Raw genomic sequence first — 18,203 nt, forward strand, 5'->3', positions numbered from 1 at the left:
ATGTCCGGATTACATACATACTACACACATTAATAATATATAGAACATAATTTAACAGTCGCAAAGCAATTAAGTACCTGCTCAATAAATGCTTCCTCCATGGCTCTCCATGCTACGTATAGTTGAACAGTTTGAAATAATTGTAACAGGACTTGTATATGTCATTCAATAATTCACACTGTAGTTTTGACAAATAATAAAGAGATACCTTTTTAAATATATCAATACTTTTATTGAGTGTCATTTTGGAGTGTCTGGGTACCAGACAAAAAACATTAGAAAACCTTTAAACACCTCTGCTTTCCTGTCCTGTAGCTAATGACCGGGACCTATATTGGAACATCTGTGCAATGTATTGAATATTATTTTATTAAAAAAAGGTCACCTTAAAAAAAAAAAAGAGAGAGAGAGAGAATTCTGAAAACAATACTTAACTCTGAACATTCTGCACAAGGAAAATACAAATTTAAGCACAATGCAAGTTTGATAGTTCCCTCCTCATTGTAAAATAAAGAAACAAATAGTGTGTGTCTGTATGCAGTGATGAGTATTTGTTTTTCCATTTGCATTAAACAACCTATTTGAATTCCCTACAATTCCTAACACGAAGGGCAAGACTAAACCAGTGGTCTGCGCATAGTTAACAATTTTGTAACAAATTACAAATCTCCCATCATACTTCCTTCGGCCTAGGCCACATCCTTTTGTACCATCCATTTGGAATTATTTTAGGATGATGCAGAGGATGCTGGATTAATGACGTCAGTGCACTGTGGTTCACAGAAAGGACCGAAGCGACCATACACATCTTTCGCCCTCACAGCAAAATAATATGTCGACCCTGACACAAACTGGGTCAAGGTGCACGCCATGGGCAGTGGCAGTGCCTTCACCTCCCCGATCTTCTTCCACAGTGACTGAGCTGAAGCACCAGATGCTGTCCCCTGGTTGTCCTGATGATAGGCGTACAGGTGATAGGTATCTACAGCGGCGCAGTTGCGGTCTGTTTCCGCAACACACCAAGAGAGGACGATCCCATTTTGGCTCTGCACACGGGCCAGTTTGAGCTGGGGCTGCTGCGGTGGTGACGTATGGGCAGCCTCGGGTGGGAGACGTGCCGGTGGCGATGGTGCCAGTGGTAGTGGAGGAAGAGAGGTGGAGGAAGAAGAGCTTGGACGGGAAAGAGATGGAGAATCCTGAGAGAGAACAAAGAGGGAATGTAAGAAAGATTATTATAGGTACTTCATGTGTAAAAAAAAAAAAAAAAAAAAGAAAAAAAAAGTAGTGATGTCAAAATTAACGTGTGGAATTGCTGTCCCCTCAAAATAACTCAACACAAAGCCATTAATGTCTAAACCACTGGCCACAAAAGTGAGTATAAATTGGGCCCAATTAGCCATTTTCTCTCCCTGGTGTCATGTGACTCAGTATTACAAGGTCACAGGTGTGAATGGGAAGCAGGTGTGTTAAATTTGGTGTTATAGCTCTCACTCTCTCATACTGGTCACTGGAAGTTCAACATGGAACCTCATGGCAAAGAACTCTCTGGGGAGTTTTTGCTCTACATAAAGATGGCGTAGGTTATAAGAAGATTGCCAAGACCCTGAAACTGAGCTGCAGCATGGTGGCCAAGATCATACAGCTCTTTAACAGGACATGTTCCACTCAGAACAGACCTCGCCATGGTCGACCAAAGAAGTTGAGTGCACATGCTCGGCGTCATATCCAGAGGCTGTGTGTGGGAAAGACGTATGAGTGCTGTCAGCATTGCTGCAGAGGTTGAAGGGGGGTGGGGGGGTCAGTGCTTGGTCTGCATGGCTGTCGTCCCAGTAGGAAGCCTCTTCTAAAGATGATGCACAAGAAAGCCTGCAAACAGTTTGCTGAAGACAAGCAAACTAAGAACACGGATTACTGGAACCATGTCCTGTGGTCTGATGAGACCAAGATAAACTTATTTGGTTCAGATGGTGTCAAGCGTGTGTGGCGGCAACCAGGTGAGGAGTACAAAGACAACTGTGTCTTGCCTACAGTCAAGCATGGTGGTGGGAGTGTCATGGTCTGGGGCTGCATGAGTGCTGCCGGCACTGGGGAGCTACAGTTCATTGAGGGAACCATGAATACCAACATGTAACATGACATGAAGCAGAGCATGATCTCCTCCCTTTGGAGACTGGGCTGCAGGGCACTACTCCAACATGATAACGACCCCAAACACACCTCCAAGACAACCACTGCCCTGCTAAATAATGTCTCCAGACCTAAACCCTATTGAGCATCTGTGGGACATCCTCAGACGGAAGGTGGAGGAGCACAAGTTCTCTAACATCCACCAGCTCCGTGATGTTGTCATGGAGGAGTGGAAGAGGACTCCAGTGGCAACCTGTGAAGCTCTGGTGAACTCCATGCCCAAGAGGGTTAAGGCAGTGCTGGAAAATAATGGTGGCCACACAAAATATTGACATTTTGGGCCCAATTTGGACATTTACACTAAGGGGTGTACTCACTTTTGTTGCCAGTGGTTTAGACATCAATGGCTGTGTGTTAAGTACATTTGAGGGGACAGCAAATTTACACTGTTATACAAGCTGTACACTCACTACTTTACATTGTAGCAAAGTGTCATTTCTTCAGTGTTGTCACATAAAAAGATATAATAACATATTTACAAAAATGTGAGGGGTGTACTCACTTCTGTGAGATACTGTATATAATGCAGTGAAGACTGAAGTTTGATTCTGGATATTTCCTACATGCTAGATCAAATATTTAATATATACTCTGTTGTTTCTACATTAATTTGGAAATAAAAGTGTTTAATATATATTTATATTGTAATTATTTCACATTTAAATGTGCAGTTAATTGCAATTACAGAAAAATTAGCGATTATTCGTTTTTTTTTTTTTTATCGAATGACAGCACTATAAATTATTAAAAATATAAATCATAAAGAGAAAAAGTAAAATTATGGTTTTTGTTTTGTCTTTAAATTTTTTAGCAACACACTCACCACAGAGGAACGCTGTGCAGTTCGAACTCCTGAACCTGATGAGAAAAAAAATTAAAACATTAGTATACAACTCTGAATTGATGCATTTAAATAGTCATATAAGTGATATAGAAAGCTATATAATATAGAGCAGCAATAGCAAGGCAAAAAAAAAAAAAAAGCAAAAAAGCAGAAGAAAAGGGAAAAAGAAGAAAACAGAAAAACAAAATAGAGTCACTCACCAGCATTAGTGGTAGAGCTGACTAAAGGAGGCGGCCCAGATGTACGCTGGGTAGTGATGGGGGGAACAGTGGCCTTCTGGACTCCTGTCACTGCACAGCACCCACAAAAAGAGAAATTTTAGAAAACGCAACTTAAAAAAGGTAGGTTAAAAAGCTCAAGAGAGAAAAACCTCAACTCGGATGAGGAAATTAAGCAATGCGAGTTAGTAAAGGTGCGGTTAACATTTACAATTACTATTCTTCATCTAAATTTGCAGGTGAAATCTAGTCACTTCAGTAGGGATCTACACAATTGCATGAAAGCGAAAATGTTCCCCACTCAGATTTAAGTTATATTTAAGTTGGTCATGCAAATTTGCCTCGCTGACAAACAGGAAGCGGCTTGGTTTGAAAGTGACTTTTGTGTGAGCTGTGCTTCATACGTCACTACACTACTGACAAAAGACAATGGACCTTTTTTTGCCCACAAAAATTTGCTAATGTGACCGCACCTTTAAGATTGAGGAATAAAGAGCAAATGTATTTTACCCTGAACATCATCATCATCTTCAGTTAGATCTATCACAGAACCTTTGGGACGCCCAGGCTGTCGAGAGAGGAGTCAAATTTAGTATACCATAATTTTACTGCACAAAAGCGGTATTTGCAAAGACACTTTAAACCTTGCTTACCTGAGAGGGTGTTTTCGGTGTGGAGGCCTGATTATCTGTTAAAATGAGAGATTAAAATGATTACATTATGAAAAATATGAATTGATAACAGTTCAAATGTATATTACATAAAGACATTGTCTCATACCGGTCTTTGAGGCCAATGCGGAAGCTGATGGCGGACCAGCTGCAGCTGCTGCTGACCCTGTCGCTGCAGGTCCCGTGGTTCCTGGAGAAGAGGCCGCTGTAGACACTCCCACAACAGCAGCACACTGCGTAGGTGTGCGGGCAGTTGTCACAGATATCCCTGTGCTGGGTGAACTAACAATCCCTGTGCCACCCGGATACACGGCTCTCGCTAATGACACCGCCGGAGCTGACGATGTGGAGGAAGATGACACAACACTGCCTGCTGGCTTTTGAAGGATGAAGGTGGTAGCAGGTGTAGTCGTCTTTGCCTTATTGATGCTACTAACCGTAGATAATGACGACACTGGTATTAAACCAACACCACCGGCAGCATTCACTAATGCCCCGCTTTGCCCATTTGCCATCGCTAAAGGCAGCTGAATTAAAAGAGGCTGAATAGACACTGACTGACCCCCTGATGTTACTGGGGTGTTAGTCATGACCCCTGTACCGGGACCAGTTTTTAGTAGTAGGGTGCCTGTCTGAGACTGGCCAGGCAAAGAGGTGGATGAGGGAGTAGAGCTTGTTGTTGTGGAGATGATCTGTAGAATGGGTGCAGGGGCAGCTAGAGCGGAGGAGGCTGGCGTAGTTGGTGTGGACAAAGGTTTGGGCTGAGCTGGGATTGCTGAGGGGTGCGGGAAGAAAAACAAATATTTAATGAAACAGTTACTAACTATATGTAAGAACTAGAATTAATAAAATGTTGTAAGCATTTTATAAAGCTCACCAGTTGAACTAGAACCAGTGGGTGGACTGGACAGTTTTGGATCCACTGTGGTTTTAACAGTACTGTAAAAGAACAGAAATGGTATGGAAACATTAAAAAAAAAAAAAAATTGCAATAAATAAATTGTGGACAAGCATTTCAAATATTATTTACTGTAGCTATTTGAATTAGTGTGTGACCAATAGTATGGCTAGAGAATTAGCTCTTCTGACAGTTACACTCTTATAAATAGGTTTTTTTTTTTTTTTTACTGGCATTTATGGTTCTATGAAGATCCATTAACATCCATAGGACCGTCCCATAAACAAAGGATTTTTATAGTTGAAAATTCTTCTTTAGATTGTTCTTCACACTGAATAAAAATAATGGTTATTTTAAGAACTGTTTACTGAAAGCTTCTTTGGGGAACCAAAAATGGTTCTTCTATAGCATCATTACAAAAATACCCTTTTAAGAGTGTACTGAGAGTTTGTTCAACCAATGTGGAAAAAGGATGGTGAAATTTCTAGATCTTGGCTAGCAGAAGCCCTGCCGCAATAGGGGCCATTAACACAAAATGTATTTTTGCATTCCACTGCGTTGCACTAAACTTGCGCAAGATGGACGTCTTTGTCCGTTGTACTCACGTGTTTTTTGCGCATAACAAATTACATAAGGCATTGCATTTATTCCTATTCCACTGCCCACTACTCGCGTTTTTCTACACAAAAACACATTCTGTGTGAATGGCCCCTTAGAAGGACTGAAAGTGGTGGAAGAGCCGTAAACTTAGAAGCTAAATGATAAAAAAAATAAGTAACGATTGAAATATCTTATAAATGAAGCAATAGGAGCATGAACTTATGAAGGTGAATAGAGATTGATGTGTCAGATGTGTTTACCGTTGCGGTGTAGTCATGTTGCTTGTACTGGCCTGAGCAGCAGAGGCAGCATGAACCTGATTAATGGAAAACAAAGTGCATTTTACCCTAAGTGAACTAAACTTTACATTCAAAAGCACACTTTGCCTACAAACTTTGCCATAACAGTTCACACAATAACTAATCTATTTTAGCAGTGATGCACACACTTACCTCTTGAGTTCTCTTTGAGTTCTCTGAGGCCTGATTAGCAGCACCAAATTTTTTGGCTAGCCGGGAAATCTTAGCCTAAAGTTAAATCACACAGTTTTATTGATGATATAAATCAGACTGAGCAAAGAATTCATATGTATATTGCACTCTCTATTTTAATGTCATTAAAAGCATCCAAAGAGAGACAAACCATTTTCTATTTGATGCATGATAGCAATTATTCTTATATAATTCTGGCGAATATCAATTCTGGTGAAAACTTCCAAACTCACCTGTAGTGTGTTAATATGCTGCAAAGCATTCTGTTGTTTGGTTGCATTGTCAATCTTCTCCACTCTCTCTTTCAGCTCTTTTAGGCTTCGGTCAAATACAGTCAACTGCAGCACCCGTAACCGGTCCTCGACTAACTGCTGTACCATCTAAAAAGGAATAGAGACAAGAAAACTAATTAAAATGTATTCAGTTTGATAGTCTGGACAGTCAAAGTCTCGTTTGGAAGACTTATGTTTATCATGAACTTTATCTAAGAGTATCATTTTCCACAGATTACTCGCAAAACTCAACCAAAACGGTTGAATTTTGGTAAGTTCAACCAAAAATGACAATTGTTTTTTCTCTAGATCAGTAAGCACTGTTTCTGAACTCTTGAAACACCTTGACTGTAGTCTTGTTCTTTTCCGGAAATGTACAGGACACAATATTCCTCATTTAAATAATTACCGCCTAAGGCATGCACAAAAAAAGGGAGTGAGGCCTAGTTGAGTTGCGTATTGAAACTCGTGGTTATGGTAAGAGGCTTCATTAAGATCGAAAGTAAAGAGTGTTACTGACAGACTGGAAAGAGAGGTGCTGCAACACACATCTCAGTATCCCATTCGTTTGTACGAAAGCATGTTGTCCATGGTATGTTACTGCATGCTATAGATGTTAGGATTTGGGCAAATAAATAACAAACCTTCTCCAGTTTATGCCGGCTCCCTGCATTGGCTGTGATTTTCAGCTCCAGCTGAGCCTCCAACTCCTCACCCTCCAGCCTCGCTCGTTTTCCATCTCTCTCCGCCTTGATTTCTTCGTCATCTTCATCTTTCTCCTCAGACAATGATCTCTTTGTACCAGCAGGGGAGCTGACGTCTGCTATTAAGTAGAGGCAGAGGAAGGGTTTAGGTTTAAAGTGCCTTCAACTATTAAAACAGAGCTATTAGCTTAACGAATATTAGCTCCAAGGCTAAACATCATGTCAACACTTAGCTAGGAAACTCGAAATTGTTTATCATTTGAGACTCAAATTGAGTAAGTTTAAGAAAAAAAAAGAAAAGAAAATTGTATAATGTTGTTCCAAACATGTTGTTGCAAACCGATTTCACTTTTTCTACTATAAACACAAAAGATGTTGAAAAATATTGCAGCTTTTTTGTCCTTACATGGTGAAATGTTGTTGTGAACCACTTTGATTTTCATTGTACGTGCAAAAACCAGATAACTCAAAATTTGTGTTGCACAGAAATTTCAAGAGTTTGGTAAAGACATAAGAGTGAATAAATGGCGACAATTTTCATTTTTTTGATAAACTATCCCTTTCATTAATCAGATTGCAAAGTAATTCGTTATTCTCAGGATTTAAGCCAAATAAATAAATAAAAATAGGAAAGCTCCTATTTTACTCTAAGTATTCACAGGAGTGCCTTTTCACAGTCTCCGCAAATAAATTGTGTGGGAATGCAAGAATGACAAAGATCTCACCACCCCGAAATTAGAGATTGACCAGTAGTTTGCAGGCAGGTTGAGTTTCTAGACATTCTCACCTCCTGCATTCTCAGAAGTGCCTTCTTCGTCTTTTTGGTCCTCTTTCTCAGCATCTACGTTCATGTTCTCCTCACTACTTTCTTTATTTTCATCTCGGTCTGCTTGGATTTCATCCTCTTCGCTCAAGCACAGAAATCCTTCTTTAACCTCTGGATCACAGTTTAACCCAGATGGAGAAGCAGAGAGAGAAGAGGAGGAACTTTTATTGCTTGTCTCCTTTTTCTCATCTGTGGCCACAAGGGGGTCGTCCAAATCCATAGAAGGTGAGGTAGCCTGTGCGTTGGGTGGAGAGGGGGATCGAGAGACAGATGGAGAAGGGGAACAGCGAGCTGAATCCGGGGCAGGTGACATCAAGTCGGCCTCTTTATGATTCAAGTCCTTCTCCAATACTTTCTCTTTCTCCTTCTCCTTCTCGGTGTGGGTGCCATTCACCAGTGGTGTCTGAGGTTGCGGCGAGGAAGATGAGTAAGTGGCGGAGCTGGAGGTGGTGGTTGTCAGGGTGTTGTGCAGAGCTTCCAGTTGCTGCCGATCACTCATCTTCATAGTTTTGCGTGCACGGAAGATTTTCTTCTGAGGCTCCTCTGGTACAGCTACTTCCATTTTCACCTGCGATAAAACAGTAGGAAGATATGGTCAAACAAATGTCTTATATCCTTAACAGGCTAGTTAGCAAAACTCCTTGCAGTACTCAACACATCTGATTAATCTGACCAAGTACAAGTGTCTTTACTGAAGAACGGCCACAAGGTGTCACTGTCATTCATCTAAAAGCCATTTCCTGCTATTCTAGAATTTTCTCTTGACCTCGATCACAATACCTTCTTTTAACTGTAACAAAACAGTAACAAAACTGTAACCATAACCCTGGAGTTCTTTTTAGATTGTAATTCATCCAAAGTAAAAGTACTAAACTGTTTAGATCTGTTTATCCACACAATCAGTCTAAGCTGAAGCACCTCTCTCTCACAAACCACCAGAAATCTGTTGTGAAAAAGTGTTACCTAACGAAAACCAATAACCTTCCTCAGTTCAATTGACATAACTAGCAAGTTGGTAGGGCCGTAACAGCCAGCAGTGCATCTGATTTCAGAATACTAAGAGGGAGAGCAGACTTTGTGTCCTCCCCCTCAACCTGATTGGTGCAATTCTTAGCCAATAAGAGCTGCACACTACAGAATCTGCTAGCGACAAGAGGAGTTCATTATATAATGCAGATTTTCAAAGCTACCATCGTACTTAAACTAGACTCGTACTTCTGTCTCAGTGTTAATAAATCACAAAAAGACATTAGTTTGTCTTACCAGGCTTCTGTAATGTCTCGTACTTTCCTGTTCATGGATTAGGCAGCCAGTCGCTTGAGGATCCTAAAAGAAAAAGAATTGAAATATTAGGTTTGAAATGAAGTTAAAAATTGTTTCGCACATATTCTAACTCATTTCATGCTAAAGTTAATTCTTCATAACCAGATCCAAACATCCTTCAGTTCCTTTTTTAGTACAGCTCCCTCATGGTTTAATAAATAAGTTGTTCTCAAAATGTTACGCAATCATAACCCTGTAGTTTTAACATAACATATGAGCGCTGGCATATTCTCTACTTGATTATCTAGTAAACTAATCAACATACTTCCTTGGTTCTATGTATATGGATTACAATCTGTGCTGAATCTGTAGCCAAATGTTATGACAAAGACCACATACAGTGAACTCATTGCAAGCTGTGCACAAATAACATATATCGTCTACAGAGAAAAACAAAGAACAGCTAAAGAAACAAAGCTAGTGACATCCTATAATTAAAGTAGAAGTTTACCCAATACTACACAATTTAGAAACTAATTGAAGTCAGATTAATCACAAATTAAGTATATCACACAATATGTGGTAAAGAAGTACACTGCAAATTGGTATCCTGATAAGACAAGGTAATATTAAAACCTATTTCCTATTCAAAAAGACTGAATTTTACAAGAGGACATGGGTTTAAAAAATAAATGACGGTACTCTGTTTTCTGTTAGTGCTTATTAAGTGACTAGAAATTTCTAAAATAGTGCACAAATAATAGCCACCATAATTAAAAACTCGTGATCTGATTCCAAAACAATAAAATCTTGTCAAGTTTGAAAAGTTAAAGTCAAAGTCAAATACAGTAAACCTCAAAATATCAAACAATTTCCTGTATGTTCCAATATTCCCATGAATAAGAGTTGATCAAGTTGGTAGCAATGAAATGAACCTGCTACTAGCTTCAAAGCACCTTGCTGGATCCAAAAAAAAAAAAAAAAAAAAAAAAAAAAAAAAAAGTTACCTTCATTCAAATGCCTATAGCATCAACATCATTCTCAGTACTTCTCCTCTACTCTAATTATTCTCATTTTTTCTTTGTTTACTACACCTCCCAAAAATATCTTGACAAGGTCCACAGGACACTGCATTGCTGCTGCACTAGCAAACATCAGCAAACATCATCCTGGCAGGTGTGAATGACGCGGCTTGCATACCATTTCCAAAACCTTGAACTTCCTGTCAGCAGCCATTCCCCCAAGTTCTGGTATCTATGACAACCACGAAAAATACTTCTACTCAATACAATTAAGTTCCATTAGCTTCGACTAACTTTCCTTTCTAAACACTGAAGTGTCACCACAAACTGCTGAATCAGGAGCAAGACAGGTAACAAGGCTGTACAAGACACAAATGAGGGTGTCAACCAAGCTGACAATAGGTAGCCATTAGTAACCCACAAGGAACAAAAAAAAAACAAATAACATTTTCATATTTTCATGTCAATAACCCAAGGGGAAAAAAAACACAAATGTGTGACAAAAACTAAACAGTAATAAAGTGCATCTCTGTATTCCTCCATGTCCTCAGTTTTATATCTACAGACAAAAATACATTCATTTTAAAAAAAATGGCTGAGCTAGCTTCTGGTAAGCTTGTTCTAATGTTGATCTCCGCGCACTGCCTCACTGTGGCCCTCCCCCATCCCAACTGTAAACATAGACACTGAGGTTCCCGCTCATTGCAAAATGGTCGCCAGAGCTGCGGTGTAAAGCCAGGCTCAGTTCTACAGTACTCCTCCTCCTGAGGCTCAGGCCTGAATATCCAAGTCCATCCAAGTTGATTTCAGCGATATAACCTCTTGTGGACTGCTAATGAAGAACTGTTCGCAAAATAGCCGAACACTGTATTTCGATCTGAAAACAGTTTCAAGGTAGATACCTGCCTAATACCTGCAATAATTTCTAAGGTAAGCTGAAAACATAACAAAAACAAAATGTTTGCTATATCTAAAAATAAGCAAATCACTAATATTCCATTAAAAGGCATTAAATATCAAAAGATCGCAATGAATTTCGCTCGTTTACAAATTGTACGCAATCAAAACCTCCTTATGCGAAAGACCAAGTATGAAATAAAAATATCCCAGTTGAATGTAAAATAGATGATCTCAATCATGTTAAAACTGCACAATTCTCACTAACAGACAAAACAAAGACAAAAAAAAAGAAAAATAATAAAAAAAAATCGTAAAAAGGGCTGTTCCTACGATAATACGAAAAGAAAAAAAAAAAAGCCAACGATTTGTCTTAAAACAAATAAAACAAACATCCACCAAAATTTCCATTAATCTTACGAGTACACAACAATAAATCTGAATGCGAAAAAATTTAAGTCCTCAAGAACTAAAACATCTAAAAAAAAAAACAACCTTGAGGTTCAGTCTTCAAGAGTAGGCCTTCATTAGTAGTGAGCGCAAAACCGGGAGCATGCCTAGTTTCCAACTAGCTCAAAGCGCACACAACACAGAAAAGAGGAACAGAGAGAGACAGAGAGAACGGGAGGGGGAAGGGATCTCATGTGGAGAGGCGGAGCACATTCTTTGTAAGGTGTTGGCTGTAACTAGAATAGAAAAACAGTGTAGCTACACACAATTGTAGCGTTACAACCAACAGGACAGCGTTATATGAAACAAAAGGTCACTTTTTGTCTCATGATTCTGTGAGATGATTCATCACCTCAAAAAAATCTCACTGATCAACCAGCAGTTTTCTAAAACCTGCGATTAAAGGTGTTCAAAAAGAAGACATTCATACAAAAACCTTTAGAAAAAGAGGAAAATAAAAGAATAAAAAGGACAAAAAACAAAAACAAAAAAACAGCAGCAGCAAGAAAGAAAAACTGCCATATGCTGTGAAGCAAAAAAAACACCCCTCCCCCACTGCTGCAGGCACAGAGAAACAGGGTGGAAAATTACTGCGATGTGGATCGTACCATTTCAACAGAAGAGGGGTGTCTCATGTGCACCGCTATGTGTCAACACAAGAGGGAGCACAGCAAAATTGAATCTGCTCTGCATTTTTAAAATATACCAAGTGACAACAATTTGCCTATATGCATTATTCCAAAGTCCCTATTTTTCAATAAAACTCAGTAGCGTGCATCCCAATACAGCTCAAGCATCTTTTTGGCTGTAGCTTTGCTATTGCACAAAAGCAGGTTTATAACGAGGTAAAAGGTCAAACTGCTGCCATAAACAAATGTAAGCGATTGTATTGACTACATAATGAGCTATGGTCACCATTTTCAATCTATAATGCCAGACAATTAAGTTTATTCATGTTTCATGACTTTTGACTATTCCCTCTTAGTCACATGGAATCATTCTCAGCTCATGAACATATTTTCACACAGTTTTGCAAATCTTTCACGACAATGCGAAATCAAATCTAATAACTCACAAGAAAACACACAACGTATTGAACTTAAAAGAATATTTTCTTGCGAGTTATTCCCAAGGGCAAGGGGAAACAAGCCCCTAATGTTTTATTCACTGCTTTCCTAGTAAAGAGTCACTTGAAAAACTATCCTGACTAAACATCACTCAACAGCTACATTTTAACAGGCATAGCATAGCATGTGTTCTTCTGACACATTTAACTAAAGTGTTGATTCGGCAGTACAAGTACTAATCCGCTACATGACATTTTCCGATTTTATTCCCTCCTCTTCTCCCCATCCTTTCCTGTCATTTCTCTACTGTGCCTATAAATAAAAGTGACAAAAAGGGCATAAAATCCTACATTCAATACATGAGAACAAAGCAGAGGACCTTCCTTATCTAAACAAATCTATTTAAGTTCAGATGGCTGATATGTCTGCGGTCAATTTTCACAAAATATATATATATATATTTGGCTTTTACGAGATCTGTAAAATATGTTGTGCTTATATATATTAGCACAACGGCTTTTACAGATCTCATAAAAGCCTAATGTCATTTATGAGTTCCCAGCAGACATTAAATACTGGTGAGTTTTCACATTCTCATATTAGGTCTGACACTATCCAAACCAGACGCGACATGACCAACGCGCTCTTCCACATTCATCTGCACTCCTGTCCTAGCCATGACAAGCGACACTGCATTTTGCCCATCTCACGGTTTCCATTTTTGTGCATAACATCGGGTAGCCTCACCCATTTTCAGAAACATCAGACGAATACCTCAATATCCAAAAGGATATGAAGAGAAATGGTGCCGCCTGGAAACACATTATAGAAGTCATGAAAAGACAAGGTTTGTGTTCCTAGATTGATGCAGTTTCAGCAGTAATGTGCAAAAACATTGCATAGTATGTGCAAACCAAGAAAACTACATACTAATCTGATTAGATGTGATTTTGTCGCAAAGTATTTTGACTTTCAGAGTGGACGGAAAGATCACTTGCCACTGAAATCTAGTTGCACCACATCTGGTTCAGACACATGTCTGCCTAGCAGCAATGAGCTGCCAACATATTCAGCGCCATCCACAATCAATAAACGTGCATAGATACACACACAATGAACCCAATACATCTCAGGCGCGTCTCATGATCGAGTACGTCTAGCCACCTCACACCAAGTGTGAATGGAAGGAAAAGAGTTCTCTGCAAGAACTCTACAATGCATACCCAGTTGTTTTCGAAATGTATTGATTTTCACGCCAGAAACACCAGTCCTTCAGGGTTTTTTTTTTTTTTTTTACTTTAGAAGACCAGAAGGAAAAACTTTCCATGAAATTACAAAAAAAAAAAAAAAAAAAAAGGTGTAAAATGGGAATGGGAAAGAAGTTACTTTATAGTGGGGGTGAGAACACTCACTCCTCCCCCACTGCTGAAGAATGTGCAGTCAAAACGGTAATAAAAAAAAGACAGGGATTGTACGATAACTAAAAAAACAGGGGTGTGGAGATGCAGAACTTTGAATACAAGGAACACTAATAAAAATTCATATAATATTGTGTGTACGATGTTCCTAATGTCTGATGAAGGCCTTGAAGGAGGCTGAACGGCTTGGTTTTAATCTGATAAATGTAAAGCTCTTTGTTTTCATATAGAGGAAGTGTGGCGCCTTCTCATTACGGTCACATGGGAATGAAATATAAAATGAGCATATTACTGCAGCTATGATGAGAACAATAAAGAAACTGTATGCCATCAGGGTGTAAAATGAGATTCATTCTCTCTGTTGTATTCATTGGTCTCTATGGCTTAGCACTACATTGCTTTATTATAATAATTATTATATTTATTTATTATTATATTATTATAGCTTTATTTTACACCGCCATAACTATTCTGGTCTATTTCTGAAATGTCTTATAACGGCACTGCTAATAGTGTTTGGTACATGATTACTGGCTTCCATTTTATTCTAATTAAATTTATTAACAGAATACATTTCCGTAATATTTTTAATTGTGGAATTAAAAAAAGATTTTTAAAAATTCACTCCACAGCGATTCTGAAAACTGACGATTACGCTTTGAGACAGCCGTTTTACAGGGCGCCCAAACTATACTTCATCGTTTTCCGTGGCAGCAGAAGATAAAGCATTACAGGCCTCATCCTTTGCTCTTTATTATACTGCATTAGTGCCAAATAAACTCCCTTCTTTGTTGGTGTGAAAGAAAAAAAAATAGGATTTTATTCCAACCAAAATCACTTGAAACCAGATCAGTTATTGCGAACTCCTAACTCACAAGTAGAGAATTCCCAAAAGAATGTAGCGCAAGTACAAGCACACTGGATATTTTACTTACAACATTTAGGGCCACTGGTCAAATAAGAACATTACAACTACTTGAAACCATCTTAAAGCAGAACTAAGCAAGATTCGCAACGCTCCCCCTACAGTTTCCTTCAGTGAATGACACTGTCATAAATACTCCAAGCGCAGCTCTGGACTACAACGACTACAACACTCGCCAGCACAGTAGTTTTGCAAATACAGTACACTCGATGGAGGTGGGTAATTTTCGAAATTGTCGTATAAAGACATTATATACATTGTTTTTGAATTACCGTAAAGCATTTTGTCACTCTCGCGTGAAAATGAACATGAGACGAGATTGTTTGGGGTCGGTGCAGCTCAAGTTGCAAGTGCTGTATTCTGGCGTAGACGTGCCAGAGGGGGTTAGTGCTCGCCTCAAACACACCACTAAAAGTCAATTAACCATCGTAAGGACTTAGAAAACTATTTATGAAGGTAAAACAAGTTACTTAGTTCTGCTTTAAATCCCTCCAACACAACAACTGTTTGTACAGAAACAGCTTTCCTTTAGAAACTACTGTATGCACAGCCAGCTAATAAGTAATAACAGACACAACAGGCATCAACAGGCTGAAACCAGTTGAGATGATCTCATAGATCTCTCTCATGTGTCTAAAAACACTTGGAGGTTTCTGGAAAAGCAATCAGACTAACTAGTTTCTGTCAATTCTATTTTATAAATTAACTTATTTTCAGTTTCCCATTTAAACTTTGCTCACAGTCTGATCAATAACACTTTCAAAACCCCACAAAACTGTCGTAAATGTGCGTGAAATAGAAAATATTTCAGGCACTAGGGCTTAAACTCCTTCTAGAATGACAGGAATCAAACGCGGCACAACAACAGTAAACCGTGCACACACTGCAGCTACCACTGAGAGCTGGAATTACAGCAAGGTCTCTTAAAGAGCCCCTCCTCCACTCTGCCATTTCACACTAATAGCTCTGCACTGCAATAACACAAAATGGCCACCAGCTCGGCAAGCCAAACAACTGCACTATCCATGTGACTTAAACCGGAATAGATTTGATTTCACAAGTTGTCTAATTTATTTTAGCCAACTTGCATGGAGCATGCATCTGACTCTCTCTGGTTCCTAAAGTCGAAGGTCCTTCCAGCAGTTGATTCTCAATTCGCAAAGAAGGCCCTATTGATTCCTCCTCTTGAAGGTTGTGAAACTTCTTCAATCATTCTTCAAAGCTGTCTTCAATCATTCACACCTTTGGATCCCACAAAATAACCTGCTATATGATAGCACAAAGGTGGCTTTTTGTCTTCTGGACAGCGTAAAGATGTTTCAATTGACGAGTCAGGTGCTTGTCGCTCCTCCAAGCTTTATTATCATCAGTCTTCTGGTTTTGCTTCATCCTGGTGTTCTGCGCAGTTATCGGTACTCTTCAATCCCGTTGAATCTTCATCACCTTGTGCTTGACGAGTCACAGTTATAGAATAGCAGTAACATCTCTAGACATGCATGGCTAAGTTAATCTACATATTTTAGTTAAATAGCCTACATTTAGCAAGCATTGTTAACAGAAAGGGCCTAAGTGTGTTAGCTCTACCACAAGGGTGCTCAATCCTACTGGAGATTTACCTTTGTGCAGATTTGATTTTGAAGATTGTGTTTGGTTCCAAAAAAGGACCTGAACCAGCTAATCATGCTCCTCAGGATCACCTGTAAATTACCACAGGTGAGTTAAAAGAGGGCTGAACCTAAATTCAGATGAAAGGAAAATCTCAGGACTGAGAACCCCTGAACCAAGTTATTCCTGCTGAAATAAACTGGTTAAAAACCAATATACATTTAACACATATGTTTGACACTCATCAATATCACATTATGTAGCAAAATATGTCTTGTCATTTAAAAAAAAAATGCCCGCATTTTCCACTAACGGTAAAATCAAAAATCGCAAACATGTCTAACTGCGATAAATCACATGTAAATACATTTAGTGCAATCTAGTAAAATAAACCACACATTCACAGAAGGATTCTGAGAAAAGAAACAACACTACAAAAGTACAGGAAGACAGAGAGCTGTGACCTTACACTGCTATCCTCAAATGCAGGCCACCTTCTGCTTGGAGGAGAAATGTGCAAGCGTGACTAGCCTTCGTGCGATCAAAAGCCTAGTACTAAAACTGAGCAGAGATGGGGGAGGGGCAGGGCTAGGGCTGTACCATGGACTTCACAGGGGTGCTACTATTATTCATTTCAATAAGTATTAAACACACTAATATACAATATCTGACACTGACAAATGAGCTGTACTATGTATGTCATCCACTTAACCAAAAAGGGGATGAAAGTGATAATTAATGATTTACTCCGGTCATACTTTCAGATTTTCCTTACTAAATTTAATAACATGTGGACCGAATTAAAAATGTTAAACAGAATTGAAACTGGAAACTGTTTAAACACACATTAACTCACAACATATCAAACTAGCTGAAATTAGTTCTAGAGCACAGTCACAGTGAGCTGTAGCTCCACCCTCTTTCTGCTAAGTAACACGGCAGAGCAGACAATGGAAAATTACTGAGAGCACACCATCATAAGAACCGAGAGGGGGAGACACTCTTCACTTGGACGTTACAACGGTTCGAGTTCCAAGCAGACATTAATTACAGGTCTTTTCCATCTGAGGTCCAACTAATCGAGAGGTCTGATATGTCTGCCAAACAGCACTGAGGTGTTCCAAAAAGAGCCAATTGAGCGCACAGAGGCAGACCCAAATATTTTTCAATATAAATATTCAAATAATTTGGGATATTATGATTCCGTAATATAGCGGTTCTCAAACGTAGCCCATGATTAGTCGTGAGACAGCGCAAGCAAGTCTAGTCACATTACCTCAAAGAGCACACAAAGGAGTACATGGAAGGGGGAGGGGAGCATATGTTGGACTCTTCCATGTTTGCTGTAGTCTTTAAAACATGTTGACTTCTACACTAGAAGAATAGTATGACACTGAACCGGTCCTAACTATTACATCTTTGAAAGACAGCAAGAAACAACTGTCCTCAGCAACCAGAACAGTTTGCAAGACCTTGCCATGATTGAGCAAGCCAAGCCAAATTATTACAAAACAACTGCAGGCTTTCCATTAAATTATGCATTATGTAAAAAAGAAAGAAGCATATAATGAAAAAAGAAAAGCTATGAAATTTTAGTGGGGATAAAATCATGATAGTGAGAACATTATCCCTTCCCCCACTTCTGCAAAACATGTAGTCAAAGCGGTAGAAATGAATAGACAGGGAATGTACCATTGCTAAAAAGAGGGGTGTGAAAATTCATATTCCTTTGCATAGAAGAACATCTGCTTAAAATAACAATCATAATTTTATTATAGTGTGTTGCTGCATTTACAGATCTAGTAGCTTATATAATTACCGGAGGCCTATGCTATGCCAAGCTTC

At 39.0% G+C, this 18,203-nt stretch overlaps 1 protein-coding gene across 7 annotated transcripts in view; it reads right to left on the minus strand.

Moving 5' to 3' along the window:
• Positions 1–218: 218 nt before the first annotated feature.
• atf7ip (activating transcription factor 7 interacting protein) overlaps positions 219–18,203 on the minus strand; it is a 43,206-nt gene continuing 25,221 nt past the window's right edge. For 2 of the 7 annotated variants that reach the window (XM_067404899.1, XM_067404903.1), the window contains exons 2-14: positions 8,975–9,037; positions 7,673–8,279; positions 6,826–7,004; positions 6,143–6,289; positions 5,871–5,945; positions 5,679–5,734; positions 4,798–4,859; positions 4,030–4,695; positions 3,903–3,937; positions 3,760–3,817; positions 3,232–3,321; positions 3,011–3,045; positions 220–1,196 (exon numbers count right to left, since the gene is read on the minus strand). In XM_067404899.1, coding sequence (XP_067261000.1) covers positions 729–1,196; positions 3,011–3,045; positions 3,232–3,321; positions 3,760–3,817; positions 3,903–3,937; positions 4,030–4,695; positions 4,798–4,859; positions 5,679–5,734; positions 5,871–5,945; positions 6,143–6,289; positions 6,826–7,004; positions 7,673–8,273 — 2,472 coding nt within the window. In that variant the 5' untranslated portion in view covers positions 8,274–8,279; positions 8,975–9,037 and the 3' untranslated portion in view covers positions 220–728. Of the gene's footprint in view, positions 1,197–3,010; positions 3,046–3,231; positions 3,322–3,759; positions 3,818–3,902; positions 3,938–4,029; positions 4,696–4,797; positions 4,860–5,678; positions 5,735–5,870; positions 5,946–6,142; positions 6,290–6,825; positions 7,005–7,672; positions 8,280–8,674; positions 8,764–8,974; positions 9,038–11,388; positions 11,474–16,369; positions 16,469–16,827; positions 16,877–18,203 lie in introns of those variants that run through there. The other 5 variants (XM_067404902.1, XM_067404897.1, XM_067404901.1 and 2 more) reach the window with 5 other exon arrangements.

Source organism: Chanodichthys erythropterus, chromosome 12 (genome assembly GCF_024489055.1).
Source record: "Chanodichthys erythropterus isolate Z2021 chromosome 12, ASM2448905v1, whole genome shotgun sequence".
Lineage (NCBI taxonomy): Eukaryota > Metazoa > Chordata > Actinopteri > Cypriniformes > Xenocyprididae > Chanodichthys > Chanodichthys erythropterus.